The sequence below is a fragment of the Caretta caretta genome, chromosome 11 (genome assembly GCF_965140235.1).
Source record: "Caretta caretta isolate rCarCar2 chromosome 11, rCarCar1.hap1, whole genome shotgun sequence".
Taxonomy (NCBI): domain Eukaryota; kingdom Metazoa; phylum Chordata; order Testudines; family Cheloniidae; genus Caretta; species Caretta caretta.
The window spans coordinates 11499608-11524969 of NC_134216.1; the positions used below are offsets into that span (position 1 = coordinate 11499608).

Here is a 25362-nt window from a genome sequence, read left to right on the forward strand (position 1 = left end):
ACTCCTTTTCTTTTTTCTAGAGAGACTGTATAAATAAATATCTATGTGACTAGGATATAGAGGGTGGTATTAAGTGGGGGTGAAAAGAACAGAATTGAAGTGGGAAAATGAACCATTGGCAAGGGATAGAAATGGGGTTGAGAGCATTAATAAGAGCTGCAGCCCTCGCTGTACAGCATTTGATGAGCCAGAGAAGCAATTTTAGAAAGCAGACTCTAAACTGAAAGCAGAATGCAGACAATGAGTGTCTGCAAAATGAACTTATATGGTGGCAGACCAGGAAGATGGTGCCAAAAGAAAGTCTTAGGCCTGCATCTATGTTGCCACCATCCTCATGAGTAGATATTGCCAATGCTGAGGCCAAGCTGGTGGCAATGGAAAGTTCAGGGGAAGAGAGAGACCCAAATTATGAAAGCAGAGTACACTGCCAGTCTGGTGCTCTGGTTCTCATGTATTGCTGGACTTAAATGCAAGGTGGAAGGAAATTTCCCTAGACATCAAAGCAAACTGTTTTATCTTTGCAGTAACAAAATCATTTCATATTAATAAACAGAGATCCAGAATCTTCCCAGATTTCAAGTAGTCTACCAGTTAGACCAGTCTACACTGAAAGAAAAGAGGTTCCCCTGCCTTTTGTTAGCGGATAGCTACAGTGCTTCAAAGGGCTTTATGATGTTAGTGTATTTGAAACACATACCAGTGGGACCCTGGTGCTAGTCATAGTCTAGGGAATTGAGTGCAGGCTACGTGTCAGCAGATTCGGACCACTGACTTGCTATAAGCCTTGTCCCAGTCACAATCTCTCTGTGCCTCGGTTTCCTGTCCATAAAATGGGGATAATAATGTTTACTCCCTCTCTGAAAGCAACTGGAGACCTATAGAGGAAGAATGATAGAAGTACTGTTATACATGATTTACAAATAGCTACCTTATATTTCAACTTCAGCATCAAAAAGTCTCTCTGGATATAAATACTATAAATTTATCTCAGGTGACCTGAATGCACAATGTGTTGTAAATATGCACTGCGCATTAAGGAGATGAGTTTTTTAGAAGTTGGGTGCACAATTATATATGAAAATGCTTGTGTATCTAATTTTCATGCACAGTCTCCGCAGCTCAATGTGCAAATTGGGTAACTATTGCCATTTAAGTGTGTAATTGGCTGGTTTACACACAATCACAGTAATTTACACAAGCAAACTAGTCATGCAGTTGCACACACATTTTGCTCACTTTTACAAAATATCAACCCCCAGATATATACAATATAAACCAGGGATGGGGAACCTACAGCCTGCGGGCCGGATCCAGCCTGCTGCTTCTTTTCATCTGGCCAGTGGCAAGTCTCCACATTGCTGACTGGAAGCCCTGAGCCTCGGCACTCCTCCCCCATGTCCTGCGGGGCTGAAGCTGTGAGTGCCGGCTCACCTCGCTGCGGGGAGGAAGCTCGGGTTGCCAGGCCGTTAAAAGTCCAATCGGCTCTGCGCAGCTCCCAGAAGCAACCGGCATGTTCCCGCGGCCCCCAAAAGCAGGGGCGCTCAGGGAAACTTCAAGCCACCCCAGCACTGGCTCCACAGTTCCCATTGGCTGGGAACAATGGAGCCTCTGGGCGTGGGAAGCGCACACCATGCAGAGCTGCCTGGCCGCACCTCTCCCTAGGGGCCGGACATGCCAGCTGCTTCCGGGAGCAGCGCAGAGCCAGGGCAAGCAGGGAACCTGCCTTAGCCCCGGTGCACCACTGACCGGGAGCTGCCTGAGGTAAGTGCCGCCCAGCTGGAGACTGCACCCCAAAGCCCCGCCCCAGATGGAAACCCCCTCCTGCACCCAAACTCCCTCCTCCCGCACCCTAGCCCTAAGCCCTCTTCTGCACTCCAAATTGCTTGGCCCCAGCCCAGAGCCTCCTCCTGCACCCCAAACCTCTTATCTCTAGCCCCACCCCAGAGCCTGCACCCCTAGCTGGAGCCCTCATGCCCCCCCAGCCCAGAGCCCCCTCCTGCACCCCAAGCCCCTCATCCCTGGCCCCACCCCAAAGTCCTCACCCCCCTACATGTCCCCCAACCCCCTGCCCCAGCCCTGTGCCCCTTCCCGCATCCAAACTCCCTCCCAGAGCCCACACCCTGAACCTCTTCCCGCACCCCAACTCCCTTCCCCAGCTCTGAGCCCGCTACCGCATTCCAAATCGCTTGGCCCCAGCCCAGAGCCCACAACCCCAGCCAGAGACCTCCCACCCCAACCCTTTGTCCCAGCATCTTGAACCCCTCATTTCTGGCCCCACCCCAGAGTCTAGGGGAAGTCCCGAGCCTCTGAGCCCTGCCCCCGCAGGGCTGTGTGCGGCCCGTAACTGATTTTTTCTGTGGGTCAATGGCCCCTGACAGAAAAAAGGTTCCTCGCTCCTGATATAAACCTTGCTAATCCAAATGTAGTGGAGGGAAGCACTGAAGTTTGAATAATCAAGGAATTTCCAATAAATGCAGAGGGAAATGACTTGGTTCCAGACAACTGGAAGGCTTGACTAGCCTGGTTTATACGGTTTCAGCACACATCTGGTTTTCCTCATATAATAATCATTAGCACAGAGCTCTATGCAGTACATTCCATTGGAGGAGGTCAAAGCTAGAAAAGGTTCTTATGTTGAAAAGATTTGTCAGACTTGTTTTTAAAACCATGCTGCTCATTTCTTGGAAATCAATCCCTTATCACATTTCAGCTATATAATACTGAAGTCAAAGGCAGTTAGGTTTTCAGGATTCTCCACACTGAGTCTTTCTCAATCAGAATTACTGCTTAATCTGGATTCTACTCCTGGCTCTACAATAGACTCCCCTGGGCAAGTCACTTAACCTTCCTTTATCTCAGTTTCACCCATCTGTCAGGTGGGGATAATATTTTCCTGCCTTACACGGATCGGATGATAGGAGGATTAATTACTTACTGTTTGTAAAGTGTTTTGAAATTGTTATAGGGATGGTGCAGTGGAAGTGCAGAGCATGGGCCCAATCCAACAAGGTGCTAAGAGCCTTCATTAGAATGAGTAAGAGTGAGCGTGCTCAGCCCCTCGCAGCATTGGGCCCTCTATCATATTAATAAGGCAAATCCCAGTTACAAAATAATCTGAAACTGATGATGGGGAAGAAAGGCTTTACTACAATGTCCCAAACTGGTCATTATGGGCCTGATCCAAAGCTCATTGAAGTTAATGGAAAGTCTCACATTGACTTCAATAGGCTTTGGATCAGGCCCTTTTTAACCATAAGGGGATTTGAGATGTTAGTTTCCTGCGTTAATGCCACAATAGGAAATTACCCTTGACAGAAACAAAAGTAATAGGTCTAACAAGAGACAGACTAAGAGACCGCAGCAGGGGTCTGAAAGGACAAAGTCTAGGCTATTTTTATACCCTGTTTATCTTATGGGATGTGTAATATTCTTTCAGTTTTAAATTTGATCTGCAATCTAACAGCACATATAAGGCAGCCTTTCCTTTTATAAATTATTTGCCACTCACTTTACATGCTGCCTGCATGGGGCCTTTCTGAAGTTATTTGAAAGCCTTTGCTTTAATTCAATAATTGTTTTTGAAAAATAAAACTGAAAAGAGCTTTTTGGATTTTTGGGCAAAACCAAGTTGAACTTTTAAGACACTTCACTCCAGGTATACTTCCCCAAATGACCACAGCACATGTTATTGCTCCTTCAACATATGTTTGCATCTGTAGCAGGGTCGGCACCCACCTCTCGTGAGCACCCCCTTATCAAGTGTGTCCACAGTCTTTAAATCAGTCTAATCCTGCTATGGGGGCCATATCCCCAGGGCTTCCTCCCTGGAGACACTATCTTCCTTTGGCCCTCCCTGGGCTCAGTCCCTGCAGCCAGCCAGGTGCCTCTCAATCCCCTGGTCACTGCCCACACAGAGCTGTCTTCCAGGCAGCCAGGCCTGCAGTCCTTTCTTCTTCAGCAGCAACTGCCTTCTGGGCTGTTCTGCAGCTCCTTTTATATGGCCCTCCTGGGCCCTGATTGGCTGCTTCCCTTGCAGCTACTTAAAGCTGGTTGGATGACCTCTCCACTGCTCCTTTCCTGGGATGGGTGTGGCAGAACCCTGAGGCCTCCAGCAGGGGGTCTTTGGGCCTAGACCACCCCATCACAGTGTCATTTTGGTAACTGAGCCAAAATGGTGATGCAGTATGAAATTTAGTTCCACATAGATTCAGAAATTTGGCCAAGGACCAGGGAAACAGGTTACAGAAAGCAGAACTCTGTACATTGGTGTCAGATCAGTACGGGGTATCTTCGTTTCCTCTCCAGCTTGATTTGAGCTGAATACAAATTGTTCAATGCCAACAATCATTTCAGGTTCAAAGGGAGCTTATCAAATTGCTCTTTTCTTTTCTATTACTATTCACTGGAGTGAGGGAGACAGCATGTCTAATGGTTAGAGCAAGGGCTGGTGAACAGGTTCTATTCTCAGTTCTGTCACTAACTCACTGTGCACTTTGGGTAAATCATCGGTGGCCTGAATTTCAGAGAACTGAACACCTGCAACTCCCTTTGGCCACAATACTCTGCACTTCTGAAAGCGCAGCCAATAATCTTCAGGGACTCCTCATATGTAAAAAGGAATGTTACTATTAACCCACATTGGCAAAGCACTTTGAGATTCTTGGGTGAATGGTGGTATGTAAGGATATGGTACTATTATTTACTTTGCTACCTGTAGCTGGGAATGTGAACAACTGGAGTTACAGATCAGACCTGGGGACTTAAACTGCCTGAGAGAGGAATACAAAGTGGGGAGAGATGGGTCACACACTAGGTATTATCCCAAAATGCAGTGTCTTGTCTGGAGAGGACTTATTACTTTCCACTTTTCCAGTATGTACATTGATTTTCTGCTGTAATCTTCCCATTGCAAACCAAGTATTTAGGGTGGCCACACCAGCAACACCGAGTGCTTCAGAGAACACTAACGCCAACTAGTATTTGCTAGGGAGTCTTATGAAAAGATAAGAGATTTTGAAATCAGAGTTTAAAATTTGGGACTATTTTTGGCATGAAAATCCATGTTGATCTGAATCACAGAGAAAGCAAATGTAATCCAAATGGCAGCAGGGATGTCATGACTTTTAGGGGGTGACCTAAATCTATTAAAATGTTAAATGATTTTACCGTAAGTCCCACAAACATCTAACTCTGCTCCTGTTTTCCCCCCGAGATGCTGTGCATCTCATAAACCAGGCAGAGATGGAAAGTGGGGGGAAAAAAAGCCTCACAGTGGCAGTTGCAGACAGATGCAGGTCAATGACAAAGCCTAAATGTAAGCGCCAAAATCTACAGGAGGCAGCGTGATTCCTGCATTGGCTCTTGCGTATGTTTTTATAGGGTTACTGTTCTGCAGTCTCTACAGTTTTTCTGATCCCGGAGATTAATGTGCATTTTTCCATTAACAATGCACCAGAAGGTTTTGCATTCGAATGATGAGAGTAAATGAGCTAACGCTGAAGTGAGCCTGTGTCACGGAGTCCCTGGGCGATGCTCTGGAACTGCTCCCCATGAAGCCAGTCAGGACTCTGGGGTAGTCGCCTTTCTGTGAGCAGCCTGTCTTCAGGACACACAGCTCACACAGCTTCCACCTTCCTGGGTCTGACCTCGGAGCATTCAGCATCCTCTGCCCCTCCGTGCGCTTCCCCCCAGCGAGTCCGCTCAGGCGGGGCTCCTAGGGAAGCCAGAGGGTCCTGCACCCCAACTTCGCAGTCAGACGTGACTCTCAGCCAGCCAGTAAAACAGAAGGTTTATTAGACGACAGGAACATGGTCTAAAACAGAGCTTGCAGGTGCAGAGAACGGGACCCCTCAGCTGGGTCCATTTTGGGGGGCAGTGAGCCAGACAACCACGTCTGCACTTCACTCCATGTCCCAGCCAGCCCCAAACTGAAAACCCCCTCCAGCCCCTCCTCCTCTGGGCTTTGTTCCTTTCCCGGGCCAGGAGGTCACCTGATTCCTTTGTTCTCCAACCCTTCAGCTCTCACCTTGCAGGGGGGGAAGGGCCCAGGCCATCAGTTGCCAGGAAACAGGGTGTCGGCCATTCTCTGTGTCCAGACTCCTGCACACACCTGCCCTCTAGGGCTCTGCAATGATCATACACCCTTACTCCACCCCCTAGATACTTAAGAACTGCCCAGGGGAAACTGAGGCACCCCCACACTATTCAGAGGAAACATTAAGAACAGTCCCACTTCGTCACATCTCTCCCCCCTTCGAGATCGAACTGAGCGGGGTCACTTTTGCCGGTGACCTGGGGAAGTTCGAAGCCACCAACGTTCCCATGGATGCCCCAGCATCTCTCCCATTCCTTGGTAGGAGTTACACCAGGCCCTTCCAGTTTCACACCCTCCCTTAGGTCAGGGGTGGTCGATAGCACTCGCAGGCCACATGTGGGAAGGTTTATGCAGCCCATGCCCTTTGGCCACCCCAAGAATGTCTCCCCATTGACCATCACCTTCTGCTCCCACTGGAGGTCCGAGGGGCCTGGCCCCAGGAAACTCCACACCAACATATAGGTTGGGGTCAGGAGTGGGAGCCTGTCCACATCCCCAACCATCTGGCTGACGGAGTCTATGGCCTTGGGACCCAGCAAGGGAGCTAGACACCGGGGCTTTTCCGCAGGGTCCCCTTGGTTCAAATCGCCAGCCTGCTCAAAGGCAGTGAGGTGGGCATCCACACACCCCCCTCCTTAACCAGGGGCAGCAATTTAGTCTCGAGGTTCCCTGTGGAACTGGCCCCCCGGGATCTATCCCCACTCACCCCGGGGAGGTCCCCTAGGCCTCTCTGCCCCACCACCGCCAGTTCATGCTGCTGCTGCTTCTGCAGCTCTTTCTCGGGCTTTCGCTGTCTCCCACGGTCCTCTTGCTCTCTCAGACTCAGCTCCAATCCCGTCCATCTCCGATCCCTAGATGGGGAACCCGATCGTGAAGACCCCCGTCTGGTCGGGGACAGGAGTCTTGGCGATGCCTGGCTCCCGCTCCAGCTGCTCCCAGATCCTGCTATAGCCCCAGTTGGGGTCAGGAGTCTGTTCCTTAGAGCGGTCATCCTCCTCCAGCTGCACGATTAACTCTGCTTTGGTGAACTTTCCAATGCTCAACCCTCTCTTTTTGCACAGGGTTACAATGTCCTTCTTAAGGAGACGGTGACAGGCCATCACTCCGCTCCTCCCAAGTTGTTGTGGACTCACAGGCCCGTGTGTTCTCAGCTCCCCACGGTTTCCAGGGAGAACCCCTAGTGTGCCAGCCCTTCTCGAGGTCACCACCTCTTTGCCAGGGTCGAGCTGCAGACTCCTCCGCCCCTGAGACTGCTCACTGCAGTCCCCAGGGGGACCCCATTACTGCACAGTCCTTCTCGCTGGTCACACACTCCCAGGGGTTAACCGCCCCCCGAAACCGCTCCTTTCTGAGCCTTCAGCAGGCCTGGTCCTCGGCAATCCCCCTTCGTGTTACTGCTCCCCAGTCACTTACTGCAGGAAGCGCCATCCACGGGGTGCAGTACATCCCACCGCTGCCACCAGTTGTCACGGAGTCCCTGGGCGATGCTCTGGAACTGCTCCCCATGAAGCCAGTCAGGACTCTGGGGTAGTCGCCTTTCTGTGAGCAGCCTGTCTTCAGGACACACAGCTCACACAGCTTCCACCTTCCTGGGTCTGACCTTGGAGCATTCAGCATCCTCTGCCCCTCCGTGCGCTTCCCCCCAGCGAGTCCGCTCAGGCGGGGCTCCTAGGGAAGCCAGAGGGTCCTGCACCCCAACTTCGCAGTCAGACGTGACTCTCAGCCAGCCAGTAAAACAGAAGGTTTATTAGACGACAGGAACATGGTCTAAAACAGAGCTTGCAGGTGCAGAGAACGGGACCCCTCAGCTGGGTCCATTTTGGGGGGCAGTGAGCCAGACAACCACGTCTGCACTTCACTCCATGTCCCAGCCAGCCCCAAACTGAAAACCCCCTCCAGCCCCTCCTCCTCTGGGCTTTGTTCCTTTCCCGGGCCAGGAGGTCACCTGATTCCTTTGTTCTCCAACCCTTCAGCTCTCACCTTGCAGGGGGGGAAGGGCCCAGGCCATCAGTTGCCAGGAAACAGGGTGTCGGCCATTCTCTGTGTCCAGACTCCTGCACACACCTGCCCTCTAGGGCTCTGCAATGATCATACACCCTTACTCCACCCCCTAGATACTTAAGAACTGCCCAGGGGAAACTGAGGCACCCCCACACTATTCAGAGGAAACATTAAGAACAGTCCCACTTCGTCACAGCCTGTGCTTGTTATTCATCACAGAATAGGATTTCCCCTCTTGCCAGCCACTGTCTTCATATACTAGGATTTTTGAACCCCACTCAAGGCAACCATCTCCCTCAATATATACACAATGAATGGGACCCCCATGGTCCAAATCAACCCTCTGCCTTTGTGAATACAATGATCAGAGTTTCATATAATGAAATCTGGATGCCTGCCATGTGGGACTCGGGGGGAGGTTCTTGGGGAAACACACCACAATGTAGTGAGACCAGGGATGAGTATAAAAATATTGCTTGGGCATGTAGGAATGAAATCAGGAAGGCTAAATCACACCTGGAGTTGCAGCTAGCGAGAGATGTTAAGAGTAACAAGAAGGGTTTCTTCAGGTATGTGGGCAACAAGAAGAAAGCCAAGGAAAGTGTGGGCCCCTTACTGAATGAGGGAGGCAACCTAGTGACAGAGGATGTGGAAAAAGCTAATGTACTCAATGCTTTTTTTGCCTCTGTCTTCACGAACAAGGTCAGCTCTCAGACTACTGCCCTGGGCAGCACAGCATGGGGAGGAGGTGGCCAGCCCTCTGTGAAGAAAGAAGTGGTTCGGGACTATTTAGAAAAGCTGGACGTGCACAAGTCCATGGGGCCAGATGTGTTGCATCCGAGAGTGCTAAAGGAATTGGCGGCTGTGATTGCAGAGCCAGTGGCCATTATCTTTGAAAACTCATGGCCAACGGGGGAAGTCCCAGAAGACTGGAAAAAGGCTAATGTAGTGCCAATCTTTAAAAAAGGGAACAAGGAGGATCCTGGGAACTAAAGGCCAGTCAGCCTCATCTCAGTCCCCGGAAAAATCATGGAGCATGTCCTCAAGGAATCAATTCTGAAGCACTTAGACGAGAGGAAAGTGATCAGGAACAGTCAGCATGGATTCACCAAGGGAAAGTCATGCCTGACTAATCTAATTGCCTTCTATGATGAGATAACTGGTTCTGTGGATGAAGGGAAAGCAGTGGACGTGTTATTCCTTGACTTTAGCAAAGCTTTTGACACGGTCTCCCATGGTATTCTTGTCAGCAAGTTAAAGAAGTATGGGCTGGATGGATGCACTACAAGCTGGGTAGAAAGTTGGCTAGATTGTCAGGCTCAATGGGTAGTGATCAATGGCTCCATGTCTAGTTGGCAGCCGGTATCTAGCGGAGTGCCCCAAGGGTCGGTCCTGGGGCCGGTTTTCTTCAATATCTTCATTAATGATCTGGAGGATGGTGTGGATTGCACTCTCAGCAAGTTTGCGGATGACACTAAACTGGGAGGAGTGGTAGATAAGCTGGAGGGTAGGGATAGGATACAGAGGGACCTAGACAAATTGGAGGATTGGGCCAAAAGAAATCTGATGAGGTTCAACAAGGACAAGTGCAGAGTCCTGCACTTAGGACGGAAGAATCCCACACACCGCTACAGACTAGGGACCGAATGGCTAGGCAGCAGTTCTGCAGAGAAGGACCTGGGGGTGACAGTGGATGAGAAGCTGGATATGAGTCAACAGTGTGCCCTTGTTGCCAAGAAGGCCAATGGCATTTTGGGATGTATAAGTAGGGGCATTGCCAGCAGATCGAGGGACATGATCGTTCCCTCTATTCGACATTGGTGAGGCCTCATCTGGAGTACTGTGTCCAGTTTTGGGCCCCACACTACAAGAAGGATGTGGAGAAACTGGAGAGAGTCCAGCGAAGGCCAACAAAAATGATTAGGGGTCTGGAACACATGACTTATGAGGAGAGGCTGAGGGAACTGGGATTGTTTAGGCTACGGAAGAGAAGAATGAGGGGGGATATGATAGCTGCTTTTAACTACCTGAAAGGTGGATCCAAAGAGGATGGATCTAGACTATTCTCAGTGATAGCAGATGACAGGACAAGGAGTAATGGTCTGAAGTTGCAGTGGGGGAGATTTAGGTTGGATATTAGGAAAAAGCTTTTTCACTAGGAGGGTTGTGAAACACTGGAATGCGTTACCTAGGGAGGTGGTGGAATCCCCTTCCTTAGAAGTTTTTAAGATCAGGCTTGACAAAGCCCTGGCTGGGATGATTTAGTTGGGGATAGGTCCTGCTCTGGGCAGGGGGTTGGACTAGATGACCTCCAGAGGTCCCTTCCAACTCTGATTTTCTATGATTCTATGAGACCTTCTCTTGGGCATCATGGAGGTAAACAGAGGAGGGTTTATTGAGAGGTGGGCACCTACTCCTTGCTCTCTTTCTCTGACATGCAGTAGATTTGACTCTGAGTGAGAGGGAAGGCTGGTTCAAGTTCTTGTCCAGTGGGTTGTGGGGGAAACTCCCTGCAAGGTTCCCAGTAGGAGGGCAAGAGGTCAACATGGGACAGGCCTGATGGGGGAAGTTCTATACAGTGCACATCCATTCAGCCATGCAGTCATCCATGGCACCAGGTCAGCTGGCTGGGGATTCCTTCAGTTTGCCAGTATCCAGAGCGTTACAAGCATTGATCTCTGCAAATCGAGCACGCCCAGTTTCCAGGAACAGTAGATTACCCTATTCACTCATCATCACTGTCCTCTCCCACTCCTTTCACCTCACCCAGACTCCCTTGAGTTGGAGAGCCACTGCTCCCAGGTAGCCAGAAATTCCCATCTGAGAGCAATTTAAAGTTAATGTTTCCATCTGGGAGTCAAGCGTGCAGCCAAACTCCCAGCCCCGCTGGCTCAAGATGTGAGGGGTTGTACTATGGCATCACACATGCTACTGCAATTTTGGCCCCAGGCAACGAGGTTCTCAAAACACTGCACTTTAGGGGAATGACGTGGCAGTATATATGAACACTACTATGCTATCCTCTGTTCCATACCTTTCCCTGCCTGATAGTTATTGATACTGCACTCATCTTGCTTCCATCACAGACACTACTGTCCTGTAGTTATATGTCCCCTCCAAGCCAGGCATTCACAAAGCCTTAGCAGCACTATTCCTTGCACCACAGCTGCTTGTTACATAAAATTGCTCTGAGTGAGGTCACAGCATTTCTACTCATGCCTACTCCCTGCATATTATTTTATGCTTCAGAATCTTAATGCCTTAACAAGATCAGCCACATAGCTTTGATGCAGCTGCACACACATTTGTAAAGGGAAGAAGACAGTCAGCACACTAAAGCTTTATATATCCTATGGGATGCACACATGGACACGTCAGCATGGAAGCCAAGAGAGAAGAAAAAGAATCAAGGCAAATCCTTGCAGGTCGGGGAGCATTTCTACTGCAATAGCTGAGTATTTATCTTTGAAACATTCACCTTTGACGGTGACTTGAGCACTGCAGGATGCCCGTCCTGTGCTGTTTTCTGCCAGACAGGTATAAACACCATCATCTTCTGGTAAGGCATCTTGTACAGTCAACTTTGCAACCCCATCTTCGAAGATGGAATGGGCATACTGAATTGGTTCATCTGCAGACATGAAGAAAGAGAACATTTCTTAACACATCACATTCAGCAGGCCATAAATTCCATAAACACTGCTCAGTTTTAATGCACATTATAATTGTAATGGCTGTAGACATGTTACAAACAAGAGCCAAATTCTGCTCTCTGATGCCCATGTGCTGCTCTCTCCTGATTACAACAGAAACATTCCACATGGATCCAAAGGCAGAATGTGGCCTTTCCTGCAGTATCATTATAGCTATGTGTGGCAATCCTTACCCAGACAACTCTCCCACTGACTTCCTGCTGTCCTTACTCAAGAAGATGCTGAAGGATTTGACCCTGTATCTTTGAATAGATTCACAGTCAGGTTGGTAAGTAACAGTCAACTATTGTTTGTCCAAACAACTGTGTATACTTTCTACCAGTCTGAAATTAGATGGTGGAATTGCCGTGTGAACGTAGATTGTAAACTCTTTGGGGCAGACCCCATCTGTTAGTTCTGTGTTTGTACAGAACCTAGCACAATGGGGTCCTGGTCCATGAATGGGACTCCTAGGTGCTACACCACAAATAATAAAAGAATAATGTACTGAGCACTTTAGTACTAGCAAGATGTCAATAAATGGAAGGCATTCCAAGATGGCAAAAATGATGAAGACTGGAGGGACTGACTTAGGAAGAAAAAGTAAGAGAACTACATCTAAGTATGAATGGTTTGGTTGCTGACAACTATAGCCTGATCTGTATTAGAAACCTTGACTGTTCCTGAATGTGATTTTCACCAAGCGGTTCCCCTAAGGAGGTCCTGAAAATGGTTTAAGTGCTAGTATGGATCAGATAATACTGCTTTAATATTGTTTCAGAAAGTTCCACCAAGTCTCAGTCAGACTTTCTGAAATGTTACTGAAATCTGTTTTCCCTGGTCTTAATTAGTTTCCAATATTGGTTCATCAATGATACAGTTTCCTAGTTTAAATAAGGTTTAAGACTGCCTGATAGCTGTGTATAAACACCAAGCTGAGGAAGGATTTAGGGTCATCCTTGGGGATATATCTAAGAGAAAATGAGGTGGAACTGAGCAAAAGGAATAGTAGGCTGAACTGGACAAACAATTCAATCAGCTGCGGGGGGGATCTCCAAGGGAAAAGACAGAAATATCATTGTCTGAGTCATTTAACGTTAGTTGGGACAAAGCACGGGAGTTTATAGACACCAACCATGAACTGGATGATCTGGTAGGTTTTTACCATCTCTGTTGGTGCTCTCAGTCTTAGAAAGACGACAATTTGCTTTCATACTCCATTTGCGCCTGAAGCTTGAAGTCTTGCTGTGTAATACTTACAGTGTTTTACAATATCAAGGTGGATGATCTCAATCTACTATTTGTCCACTAAATCACCACCTTGTAAAATGAGTAACTTTCTATCCCTTTAAAAGTTTGGGGTGAGCATTTAAACCACGTTTTTGGGAGTCAGCAATACATTTTCAGGACTAAACCTCCTAAACCACTTCATAAAACATTCACTTCCCAAATTATGCATGTTTTTATTGCTATTTCCTTTATCTTCTCTTCTACGCTTTACATACTGCGGTGGCTCCAATCCCACAATTGCAATAATCCAGTTAATTCCAAATAATTATTTGCAGGACTGAGGCCCAAGATACCAAGCTGTTTGGGGGCAGGGAGCATCTTCCTAGGCTGTGTCTGTGCATCACCTACCAGAATGGGGATCCTGGTTAAGACTCTTGGCACTACAGTAATAAAAATAAGAACTCCAGTATCAGAGGGGTGCATGCTTAAATGCATTCAGTATGTAATCTGGTTTACTGAGAACAAGATGGCATCATTTCTTCAGGCATGAATAAGCAAGAGAGCCATGCAAATGTTCTCTGTGAAAAAACAGTGTCATTTCTTTTGCCATATTAACGAATCAAAATTTGTTGGCACTTCAATGTTCCTCTTTGGGTATTAAGAAAACTTTGACTTACTTTGTTTGCAGAACTACTTGCCATTTCATGAAACCACGGACACAGAACCAAAAAAAACAAAACAAAAAAACAAAACAAAACACCACATCTGCCCAGTGGAACAACCAACAGTCAGAGTCTACCTTATGCCCCTTTGTCTAGATTTACACCTAATAAAAACAATTTTCCCAGTAGGGAAATGTTCTCTTCTCCAAGGGCATAACATTCAAATCTCCATGACAGTTTGGCAGCAAGAACAATAACAAAAATTACTTTACTGATGGCAATTTATACCAGAAGAAAGGAAATTTTCCTCCTATTTATTAAAAGCTGTCCTAAAATAAAACACAAGTTGGAGGATTATTTTGCTAAAAGGTTAAGGTAATATTCATTCTTTTTTAAACCCATCAAAATGAGATTCAGCCTGGGAAAATGAGTGAACAATCTGAAAAGCATATTCAGCAAGAAGGAGATGTTTGGAACAATGAGATGTTAGCCATACCACTGCACGTTAGACAGAAGCTAGCAATGAAATATGGGAAGGAAAAGAGGCTAAAGCAGTGATACCCAGACCACAGTGATTCAGGAGCCAAATTAGCAATCAACATTACCCAAAAGAGCCACAGTAGTGTGAATTCAATGTTTCATTTACTATTGATATATAGTAAATTCATTTATAAATAGTGTATGAAACAATGAATTCAAAATACGGTGGCTTTTTTGGGTAACGATCGCTAACCACTGAGGTCTGAGTATCACTGTTTTATACATGTTTTATTCTCACAGCAAAATGACTCACCAAATATAATTATTTTTTCAACTACAATTGGATAATAACACAGTAAAAGCATTTGATTGGTTAATAACTTAGATTGATTAATAACTGAATCACAGTATTTTATAATATGTGCTGCAAAGAGCTGCAGGAGACCCATTAAAGAGCCACTTGCAGCCCGTGAGCCTCAGTCTGAGTATCACGGGGCTAAAGCAATTCTGAGCTACATACACAAGTATGACAGAGAGCTGTTCCAGTGAGATCACTCCTAGAACACTGTGGTATAGTTCCATGTACCTCAATTCTGGGAAATTGATATTAAATTGATGGGAATTTGGAGAAGAGCAATTAAAATCATTAAAGGGCAGGATGGTACTGACTTATAAGAGATTAACAGACTCGCGTAAAGCACTTGGTTATGAGCTCTCCAAGTAACCATCTATAAGGAGATGGAGAACGTAAACAGCAAAGAGAAAGAGAAGTGGCTCAGGTGGCAAAAGGGAGCATTACTAGGAATAACAGGATAGGACAATTTTAGGGTGAAGAGCAGGAAAACTTTGTTAAGTTTAGGAAGAGGAAGAGTCTCCAAAGGGAATTAGCAGATACTTCAGATCATTCAGAACTAGATTGGATAAAATACCAGAAAATGTACTGTAGACAACAATGCTTCATGGGAGCAGTATGAGATGAAAAAGGATACTGTGAAGATATTCAGCTGCACCTATTTGTGCAAAATGAATATGGGCCTTCTCCATACAGGCACTGAGAGGTAGTTACAGATGGGATAGGTTATAGCATTTATTCAGCTACCCGGCTAGCTGATCTTTAGTGGAAGTCTACTTGAGCTGTGGCTTGGAGAAAATATTAAGCTTCACATAATTTCAGCTGACAAAAAGGCATGGCGTGCTGGATGGTCACTGAAATATATGCATGTGGCACGGTAGCATAAACCACTTAGGACATGTCTACACTGCAATTAGACACCCACAGCTGGCCCATGCCCGCTGACTCAGGCTTGAGCCAAGGGGCTGTTTAATTGTGGCATAGACGCTCAGGCTGCTCCTCAAGCTCAGGTCACTCCCCCTTTGCAGGGTCCCAGAGCTTGGGCTCCAGTCCAAGCCTGACCAGCTACACCCGGGGTTCTCAGCCTTTTCCTCCATGGTCTGCCTGTGCCACAACAACTAGTTTTCTGCACATAAAAGCCAGGACCGGAATTAGGGGATAGCAAGCAGGGCAATTGCCTGGGGCCCCATACAATAGGACTTCAGCTTTCTGCCCTGGATCCCACCAAGATTAACACTGGCACTGCTTGGCAGACCTCCTGAAACCCGCTCACGGCCCCTCAGGAGTCCCCAGACCCCTGGTTGAGAACCACTTGTCTACACTGCAATTAAACAGTGCTTTAGCCCGAGCCCAAGTCAGCTGGCACAGGGCAGCCACAGGTTTTTAATTGCAGTGTAGACATACCTTTAGAGTAATTTAGCTCTAAGGTGCTGCTGTTGTCAGCAACTCCCCAGTGACCATGTGAAGTCTGTAACGTGATTGACTGGATACAGAAAACAAAGTTTGTACTGTTCACTGCTGCTCTATTTAGGTTTGATGAGCATGAGAGGGAGATATTGCTGCATATGGAACTCTCTCTTTCTCTATGCTTATATTTTTCCTTCGTACAACCATGTGCTCAAGGTTTCTAATGGTTTCTCTCTACACAGAGAGGTTGTTAGTTTCTCTTTCCACTATTTACCACACTTACTAAAGACCAGTCATTATGGCTGTTCCTTTTTGATTATTTGATTCTGGTGTTCCTCTACTTTCTTATTCTGATCAGACTGGGAAGATATCATTGCTAGCTGAAATCCTTCCTATCCTTTTCTCAAATTTTCATTTTCCATAGGTGTTTACAGACTAGAAGATCCTATCCCATACATTATTTCTTATCAGGGAGACCTAAAAAAAGTGTGAAACCCATACAGTATGCTTTACCTTGAGTGTACTGTATGGTCTCTCATCATTTACAACAGAGGCGGATTAAGGTTTCCCGGGGCCTTGGGCCAGAGCAAATGAGGGGCCCCTCCTCACCCCTTCTGCCTGCGGTCCCACCCCCATTCTATGCTCTGCAAGCAGAAAGAAACTTTGCATTCCAAATACCCAAAACAGTGCATTCCAATGCATCCTTTTCAGAACAAATGGCCTGTCTGCCTAATTCCCTAGTATATTGTACATATACCATTTTGCCATAGCATTATTATGGTCTACCTGGAGAAATATTTCAGGACCAGATAACGAAATAAAGGAGAAAGTTGGGTATGGATAGCATTCTGGCAAGGTGAAATGTGTGTCTAATTGGCAGAGAGAAAGGCACTCTTCACATTAAAATGGATATCACAATAGCCAGTTGGATCCTTCAGTAAAATGTCAGCCCAGAGGGAGTACATGGAAAAGCTAAATGAAATGCCAACTTTAAAATACTGTTTATAACATATTCAAATGCATTTCCAAATGATGTATAAACAGTTACGTATCACAATCAAAAGTGAGAGAGAAGAGAATTAAAATAGACCAGTATGTTCTGAGAGTCTGGAATGAAAGTAGCAAGTTTGTGTCTTTTGGATAATATAGGACTTCCCTAATTTTACTTTAAAATATTAGAGTTTCTTACACTTCTATTACTCAAAATCATCACTACCAATTGGTATAGGATGGGAGTTGAGGTGTTGGTTTTAACCTATAAAACCCTAAATGTTTTGGGATCCATCTACCGGAGAGAGCGCCTCCCTGCCCACGTGATACTGATGTAACTGAAGTCAGAGACCTTGATCCTGCAAAGATTTACACACATGCTTAAAGTAAATCATACACACAAATCTTTACAGTATCAGAGCCAGTCTTGCCTTTCCACATTTCACTACCTAACATTTGGTTTGCCAGTGTCCAAATTAGTTAGCCTTCTAGACAACCTGCAAACCCATTTTTTTCCACTCCCCAGGCAGACACTCCCAGTTTACTCTTGAGGGTTGTGGGAGTATAATGTCATAAGAATCTTCCTGTACTATGCATTATTAGTATTAGGACCAATACCTGAGTACATTCAAAATGCTATATACATACTTTAGTATTTTCCAAGATATGCATGTTGAAATACAGTATGTGCCCATCCCCTGCACCAACAACAGCTTTTTAATATGCATCTCCCCATCAACACTGTCATGGTTCCATAAACTACAGTCAGGTGGCTACGATGGTTTGGACATCAAGAAATCATGCATCAATTGCAAGTATTCTATTACGGGATAATTTTGCAACAAAAGAGATCTTTTAAAAAATGCCTCATTGTCAACTGGTACCACAATGTAGTTAGCATGCATGTAGTTAGAGTGTGGAAACAAGCATCTCTGAAGTCACATGGTCTAGTACAGGGGTCGGCAACCTTTCAGAAGTGGTGTGCCGAGTCTTCATTTATTCACTTTAATTTAGGGGTTCATGTGCCAGTAATACATTTTAATGTTTTTAGAAGGTCTCTCTCTCTATAAGTCTATATATTATATAACTAAACTATTGTTGTATTGTAAAATAAACAAGGTTTTCAAAATATTTAAGAAGCTTCATTTAAAATTAAATTAAAATGTTGATCTTAAGCCGCTGGCCCGCTCAGCCCGCTGCTGGTCTGGGGTTCTGTTCACCTAGGCCAGGAGCGGGCTGAGCAGGGCCTGCGGCCGGGACCCCAGCTGGCAAGGGCCTGGCAGCCAAAACCCCAGACTGGCAGTGGGCTGAGCGGCTCAGCCCGCAGCCACTCAGGGGTTCCATCCGCCGGCTCCTGCCAGCCGGGATCCCGGCTGCCGGACCCGCTCAGCCCACTGCTGGTCTGGGGTCCCGGCCCTACCCACATACAGTGGGTACCTACCTTCTCCCTGGTTCTGGCCATTCTCTTCCTCTCTCTCTGCACTGAGCTGAGGGTGGGAGTGCACTGAGCACAGGGCTGGGGGTGAAAGAGCAGGCTGGGGGTTGGGGTGTAGGGTCTGGCCAGGAGCTAGAATGAGGGAGGGGGCTCAGGAGGTTTGGGTGTGGAGCGCTTACCTGGGCAGCTCCCATTTGGTGGGAGGGGTGCAGGGGGAAATGTGTGTGTGTGTGGGGGGGGAAGGTGCAGGAGCTCCCATTTGGTGCTCAGGATGGGGGTGAGGATGTGGGGGGTGCATGGGGTGTGGGGGGGCTGGGTATGTGGGGGGGTGCAAGAGTCAGGGCAGAGGGCTGGGGGCATGTGAGGGGGGGTGCAGGTGTCAGGGTATGGGGTGCGGGGAGCCTAGGTATGTGTGGGGGTGCCAGAGTCAGGGCTGGGATCATGGGGGGGAGGGGTGAAGGAGTCAAGCAGAGGGCTGGGTGTGTGTGAGGTGGGTACAGGGCTCAGGGCAGGGGCCCTGGGGTGTGCGCGGGGCTGCAGGGCTCAGGGCAGACGGCTGGGTGTGTGTGAGCGGGGTTCAGGGCAGAGGGCTAGGGATGTGGGCTGGGGTCTGTGGTGCTCACGGCAGGGGGTTGGAGAGGATATGTCCCGCTTCCCCAAGGCCCTGCCCCCGCTTCTTCTCTGCTTCTGCCAGGAGCAGCGAGCATGCTGACTCCGCTCCTCCCCCACCCCCTCCCTCGCAGGGGCCATCAGCTGATCGGCCGGCGGGGGGGGGGGCACACGGAGAGGAGGAGGCAGGAACCCAGCACACTGCGGGAAGAGGCAGGGGAGCCGGCTGGACCAAGCTTCTCCCCCTGCCCCCGCGAGAGGGGGTGGGGAGTGGAGAAGAGCGGGCTGGGCCAGGCCAGGCCGGGCTGGATTTTTAATGGCACGGGAGCCCGGCAGGCAGCAACGTGCCATTAAAAATGGGCTCACCTGCCGTCTTTGGCACGCATGCCATAGGTTGCCGACCCCGGTCTAGTAGATGGGGTGCAGGACTCGGAGCTTGGCAACCTGAGTTCTATTCCTAGCCCTGCAACCGACCTGCTGTGTAACCTTGTGAAAGTCACGTCTCTCTGTGCCTCTGTTTCCCTTCCTGCCTTTGTCTCTTTAGATTGTAAGCTCTTTTGAGCAGGGACGGCCTCTCACTATGTGGTTCTACAGGGCCTAGTGCACTGGGGGCACTGATGTAATACAAATTAATAATGGTTTACACACAACCCTGGAACACAGGATCACTTGCCACTGCACTGTAACAATACTCGTAGATAAAACAACCCAAAGCAGCTCAACAGCCAAAAGCCATCATGAAGACTAATACATGATTCTTGGTTGCAAAATATATAGGATAAAGTTCAGTTGTATAAAGGTTCTCTGTGAAGTTTTACCCAGGTGCCAAGATACAAGTGATGGCTCATAACTGGAGGTCAAAAGTCACGTGGTCAAGGTGGTTAGGAACAAGCCTGAATGATAAAAAGTGGTGCAGGGGTGGTGGTGAAGGAGAGAGAGGAAATAGTAGCTCCCCACGTTAACATTTCTGCCCCTAGGTCTGTTGCTCAACTGCCAGTGCTGATGGTATAATGTGAATTCTAAAGAGATTCATGTTTTTAAACCAGGCTGCTTTGGTACAATACAGCACCCTCTGTCATCAACTGTAAAAGGCAATTATCCAGGTATGCGAAGGCCAAAGAGACAAGCAGGAGGAAGGTCAATCCAAATCTAACATACTGGAGAATGGCAAGAAGAGAGTACAAATATATTGAAAGTCTAGGATTTTCTATAACAATCTTGCATTTATTTATCTCTAGACTGTGTGTTTTTCAGCAGTGCTTTTGACAATAGTTACAGAAAGAGGAGTTTCTTCATGTATTCGGAGACGCTTTATGTTGCACATATCACCCCTGAAGCACTGTGTCAAGGGTCATTCTGACAAGACATTGCCCATTTTCCTGCATTTGGAAATGAAGAGTCTCTCTATGAAGAGACAGAAAGGTGCTATAGGAAGGCAGTGACAGGGAGTTAGCCACATGCAGTTATATGTAACCATGCCATTCCATGATTGGGGGAATTTTTCAGGAGCAGGAGGAACCTTGGACTGGGAAGGAGACAGGGCTGACGCTGGATAATTGTGGGAGTGCTCCTTCTATGCAGTACTTCCATCCCAGGCAGCCTTCAGCCAGACAGGCAAGTTATTTTCAGTGGGAGAGGTCAGAACTTCTCTCACATGTGTTTATAATTGTGGATAAAACTGGGGCTTTTCCATTACAGTCATGGAGCACTGCTGAGTTACTGAGAAAGGGATCAGGCCAGGCTGTGGGAACATACCAATCTCAAGGTCACGTTTCACTCTCCCTGCCACCTTTCTGAGTTCTTCCATTCAAACTGAATGACTTGAAAAGTGTGCCAGGTAATCAAGGATTATGTGCAAACAACTCACTGTAAAGCAGCCCTGAGAGAGGCAACTTGATAACAAAGCACGCTATTTTTTCCCCCCTTTAAAACTTATGGCCTGTGAGAACTTGAAACATCAACTCATGTCTTGTGAATACCAGATCAGATCACAAGGGCTAAACTGAATAATTTAGGCTAGCATTCAACGGAGATGGCGTGAACCAAAAACTCCCAAATCTAAACTCTTCTGACCCTGGAATTTCGAGGAAGTTTGGATTCTCAGGAGAAGATTGAACAATGGGCCCATCTCTAATTGTAAAAGGATCTGTTAGGACATTTAAGAGTTACGTGTGGGGTTTTGTTTGTGGATTGTTCATTTGTTTAAACAAATCTGGTTTTGAGAGTAACCTGATATGAACAGAAATATTTTAATGAAATGAAAAAAAATAGTTGTAAACAGTTTTGGACACAACATTCCCCTCCTTTGTAATTTTAGAAATCCAAAGAGCACCTTGCTACTACAGAAGGAACCAGAAAAACAGAAAATGGAACGGCCAGTCGGGTTTCACTGTCCCAGCTGAGATAAGGGCACAAAAGACACAGCTTGGGTGGTGAGAAGGCAGTAGGAGTTTAAAAATTAAAAAATGTTTAATGATACAAAGTACTATCAGGGAATAACATTATCAAAAAATCCACAAGTTTTATGTTAACAGCATTTCAAGTATTCTTTTTCATCAGCAAAGTGCATATGATGTGTGAGATACAGCAGGGGTTAAGTCCCTCAACCCTCAAAGCAAGGTTCTGATACAAAATGCATTTAGATTAATCTTGTTTGCAGTGTTGTTGTAGTGTTGAGACATTGTGGGTGAGGTAATATTTTTCATTGGACCAACTTCCAATAAAACACCTCTCAGGGATGGTTTAGATCAGTGGCTTTCAACCTTTTCAGACTACTATACCCCTTTCAGAAGTCTGATTTGTCTTGCGTACCCCAAGTTTCATCTTACTTAAAAACTACTTGCTTACAAAATCAGACATAAAAATACAAAAGTGTTATAGCATAACATTACTGAAAAATTGCTTACTTTCCCATTTTTAACCATATAATTGTAAAATAAATCAATTGGAATATAAATATTGTACTTACATTTCAGTATATACTATATAGAGCAGTATAAACAAATCATTGTCTGTATAAAATTTTAGTTTGTACTGACTTTGCTAGTGTTTTTTATGTAGGCTGTTGTAAAACTAGGCAAATATCTAGGTGAGTTGATGTACTCCCTGGGAGATCTCTGCCTACTCCCAGGAGTATGCATACCCCGGTTGAGAATCACTGACCTAGATCAGTGGTTCTCAGCCTATTTACTATTGTGGGCCGCATATGCCACTCGCTATGTGTTATGTGTGCCACATCCACACAATATATATACTACATGTATGGCCCTGAAGATGTCACGAGGGTCACAGCTTTGTGCTGATTTGGCTACAAGTGGCCCGCGGGTTAGGAACCACTAGTCTAGACAATACTTAGTCCTTCCATGAGTGCAAGGGACTGGACTAGATGACCTCTCGAGGTCCCTTCCAATCCTATGATTCTGTGACAGAGACAAGCTTTTGAGCTTACACAGGCTCGAGAGCTTGTTTCACTCACTATCAGAAGCTGGCCCAATAAACACCTTAAGGGTAATCTTGTCAGCTTTAGTCCTCCAGTCTCAAAGAGCTTGATGGGCCAGGTGGCTTAGTGGCACAGAACTTACTGTACTTTCTATGGTTTGGGCATGCAAAAGCTAAAATGTACTGTGAACTTGACCTAGACATTTGAGCCAAAGGTGGAGACAGGGATCAAGCATGGGGGTAATGATGCCAGATTCATCCTTTCACAAGCACCCCTGTTGCCATTTTGGTACATATAAGTAACTTGTGTGGATCAGACTAAAAACTTATTCTCTGAAGCCTCTGTTGTGCCGCTACTAAGACCAAACTTAAAAAAACATTATGACACAACCTTGTCACAAGAGCCCCCTGCTGGATGCACATCACAATTGCAATAAAGAACAAAGGTTTCAGAGTAACAGCCGTGTTAGTCTGTATTCGCTAACCAATTTATTTGAGCATAAGCTTTCGTGAGCTACAGCTCACTTCATCGGATGTATCAAATAAATTGGTTAGTCTCTAAGGTGACACAAGTACTCCTTTTCTTTTTGCAAATAAAGAACAAAATTGCTTAATGAAAACATTCCCAATGGCACATTTAATATACTCAGACTCATTATTTAGCACATACCCCATTATGGGAAACTAACAAATTCTGTGCAGTACATATAGCTTGGTCATCTACGTTTCTATAATGTGCCCATCCCCATGGTATCTGAGCATCTGGATACATGTGTTTCTGCAGCCAGAGGAAGTTCTCTTACCGTTGAGGAGCCAGGTGATCTGAGGCACAGGTGTACCTTCCACAGAACACTGCAGCACAAAATCTTGCCCTTCACTCACTGTACATCCCTTCAAGACACTGGAAAACCTTGGAGCCATCTCTTCAACTTTAGACCCTTTAAGTCAAAGTGAAAGTGGATCTGTTAATACAGGGCTGACAAATCAACTACTCCTCTGGGAGTTTTACTCAGTAGATTAAGAGGATATAATGGAATGACACTGCAAAATCATTTCCAGATACATGTGCAAGATCACAGCTGTAAAGAAAAGAATCTTTTGGAAGTAAAAACAATTTTGACTCATGGACTAATAAAAAGATGGGGCTCCCTGCATAGTCTTCAAAGATTTTTCTTGCCTTTCATGCTTTGCATTAGGCTCTGGTTTTGCAAGTGAAACCCACACCCAGCCATGTGCATCAGGCCACCATGAGGAACTGAAATCCATTAACAGAAAGTGAAGAAGTGCAAAGAACAGGACGATCAGGTTTTTCACAATTCTCCCCATTAGGCAATGAAACAGAGGAGGAATTAAGGATTTTGCCAACATGCTGGAAATAGGATTCTGACAAGGCAGGACATGTGCTGTGGAGGAACCTGAGGTGGTCAGGTTTAAAAGCCAACAATTCCCAGTGCTGGCCGAGAAATGTTGCATCAACATAACTGGAGCTTTGTAACAAAACCTCAAATCACATACAAGAATGGGCTTGGAAAAAAACAAACAAACTTAGGCCAGTGTTTGCTAAGATGCTCCAGAATCTTGCAAGCAAACCTGATATTTAAGGGTTGCAAGCTCAAAAATGGTGCCAGATAAAACTCTCAGGTTTTGTTCCATGTAATTCTCACTCCACACCTTTCCTTATTACCTATTGTACCACACAAGAGTGTTAACAGAATCAGTTAGCATTTGGAAAGCAGTTCAGAAATGCAAAGCACTACATAAGTGTTAAGCAACTTCCAACAGAGTCCCGTGCAGATGGTGCACATCTCTGTGGGCAGGGTCTTTGCCTTCTTCTTCATTCATATTCCATTATTTTATTACACACAGCCATAGCAGCTCCAACCAAGATCAGGACCCACCACATGTCAGGCACCCTACCAACACAGTGAGGAACAGCCACTGCCCTGAAGAGCTTACAAGAGAGAAGACAAAGGGTGAAGTGGTGAGGAAAGGAGACAGAGATATAAAGGGACTTGCACAAGATCACACATCAGGTTGGTGGTAGAGCAGAGCTGGGAATTAAAAAGTCTATGTATGAATTAATTTTAATAGGAATTTTGCAGCCAAATCTCTTAGACAGCTTTGAAAATCCCAACCTTATTTATTAAAGTGCACATTGGCTCACCCTAACTTACTTACTTTCTACACTTAACACCCAGCTGCTGGAAGTTCGACCTCTGGGGTTGAAGGCTGTACAGCTATAGGACCCACTGTCTCCCAAGTGGGTTTTCATTAAGCACAAGCAATGAATTCCATCCTCTTCGTATATTTGGATGCCATCTCTTCCTTTTACAGGGGCTCCCTCTTTGAACCATTCCACATCTGGTTTTGGTTTCCCTGAAACTAGATGATGCAAAGTTGGAGCATGGGGGTGAGGGCCATTAAAGATATTTCCTCATTATGATAAACCTTCACTTTGCCTATTATATTTTTTACCAGCACAATAGACATTGTAAAATATTTTGATACACAGTTACTGCTTATCCTTCCCCACCCATCCCTTAAAGAGACATTGACAACTTGAAAAAAGTCACACGTACGTCTGTCTGAAAATTGTTCCTCTAGTGTTGTTACAAATCACACCTAAGATTGCTGTAATCCAGCTAGATTGGGGGTAGGAGGTAGGGAGGAAGAAACATGTTACACCGTCTTCCCCTACCCTCAAGTTTGTTTGCTTTCTGCATTTGGCAGCACTTTGTGAATTGTCAGTTTCTACTGTAAAATTGGTTACAGTAGTTACTCAGGTTCTGCTCTTTGGCTAGGTCTTTCACATGGCAACGGGGAACAGAACAATCAAGAATTAGAAAAAATGCCATTCCTTCAGTTGTGTGTTTGCAAGGCTGGATACTTTATCTGACTCAGCTCAGCAAGGGATGAGGCATGTGGGAGAATGGTGGTTACAAGAGTGAAAGATCATGAGCTGTGCTTAATGT

At 46.2% G+C, this 25362-nt stretch overlaps 1 protein-coding gene across 4 annotated transcripts in view; it reads right to left on the reverse strand.

Moving 5' to 3' along the window:
* Positions 1-25362, reverse strand: part of MYLK (myosin light chain kinase) — a 335337-nt gene that overhangs the window by 128239 nt on the left and 181736 nt on the right. For 3 of the 4 annotated variants that reach the window (XM_048869056.2, XM_048869054.2, XM_048869055.2), the window contains exons 9-11: positions 24569-24772; positions 23194-23328; positions 11574-11726 (exon numbers count right to left, since the gene is read on the reverse strand). In XM_048869056.2, coding sequence (XP_048725013.1) covers positions 11574-11726; positions 23194-23328; positions 24569-24772 — 492 coding nt within the window. The remainder of the gene's footprint in view (positions 1-11573; positions 11727-23193; positions 23329-24568; positions 24773-25362) is intronic. The other variant, XM_048869057.2, reaches the window with a different exon arrangement.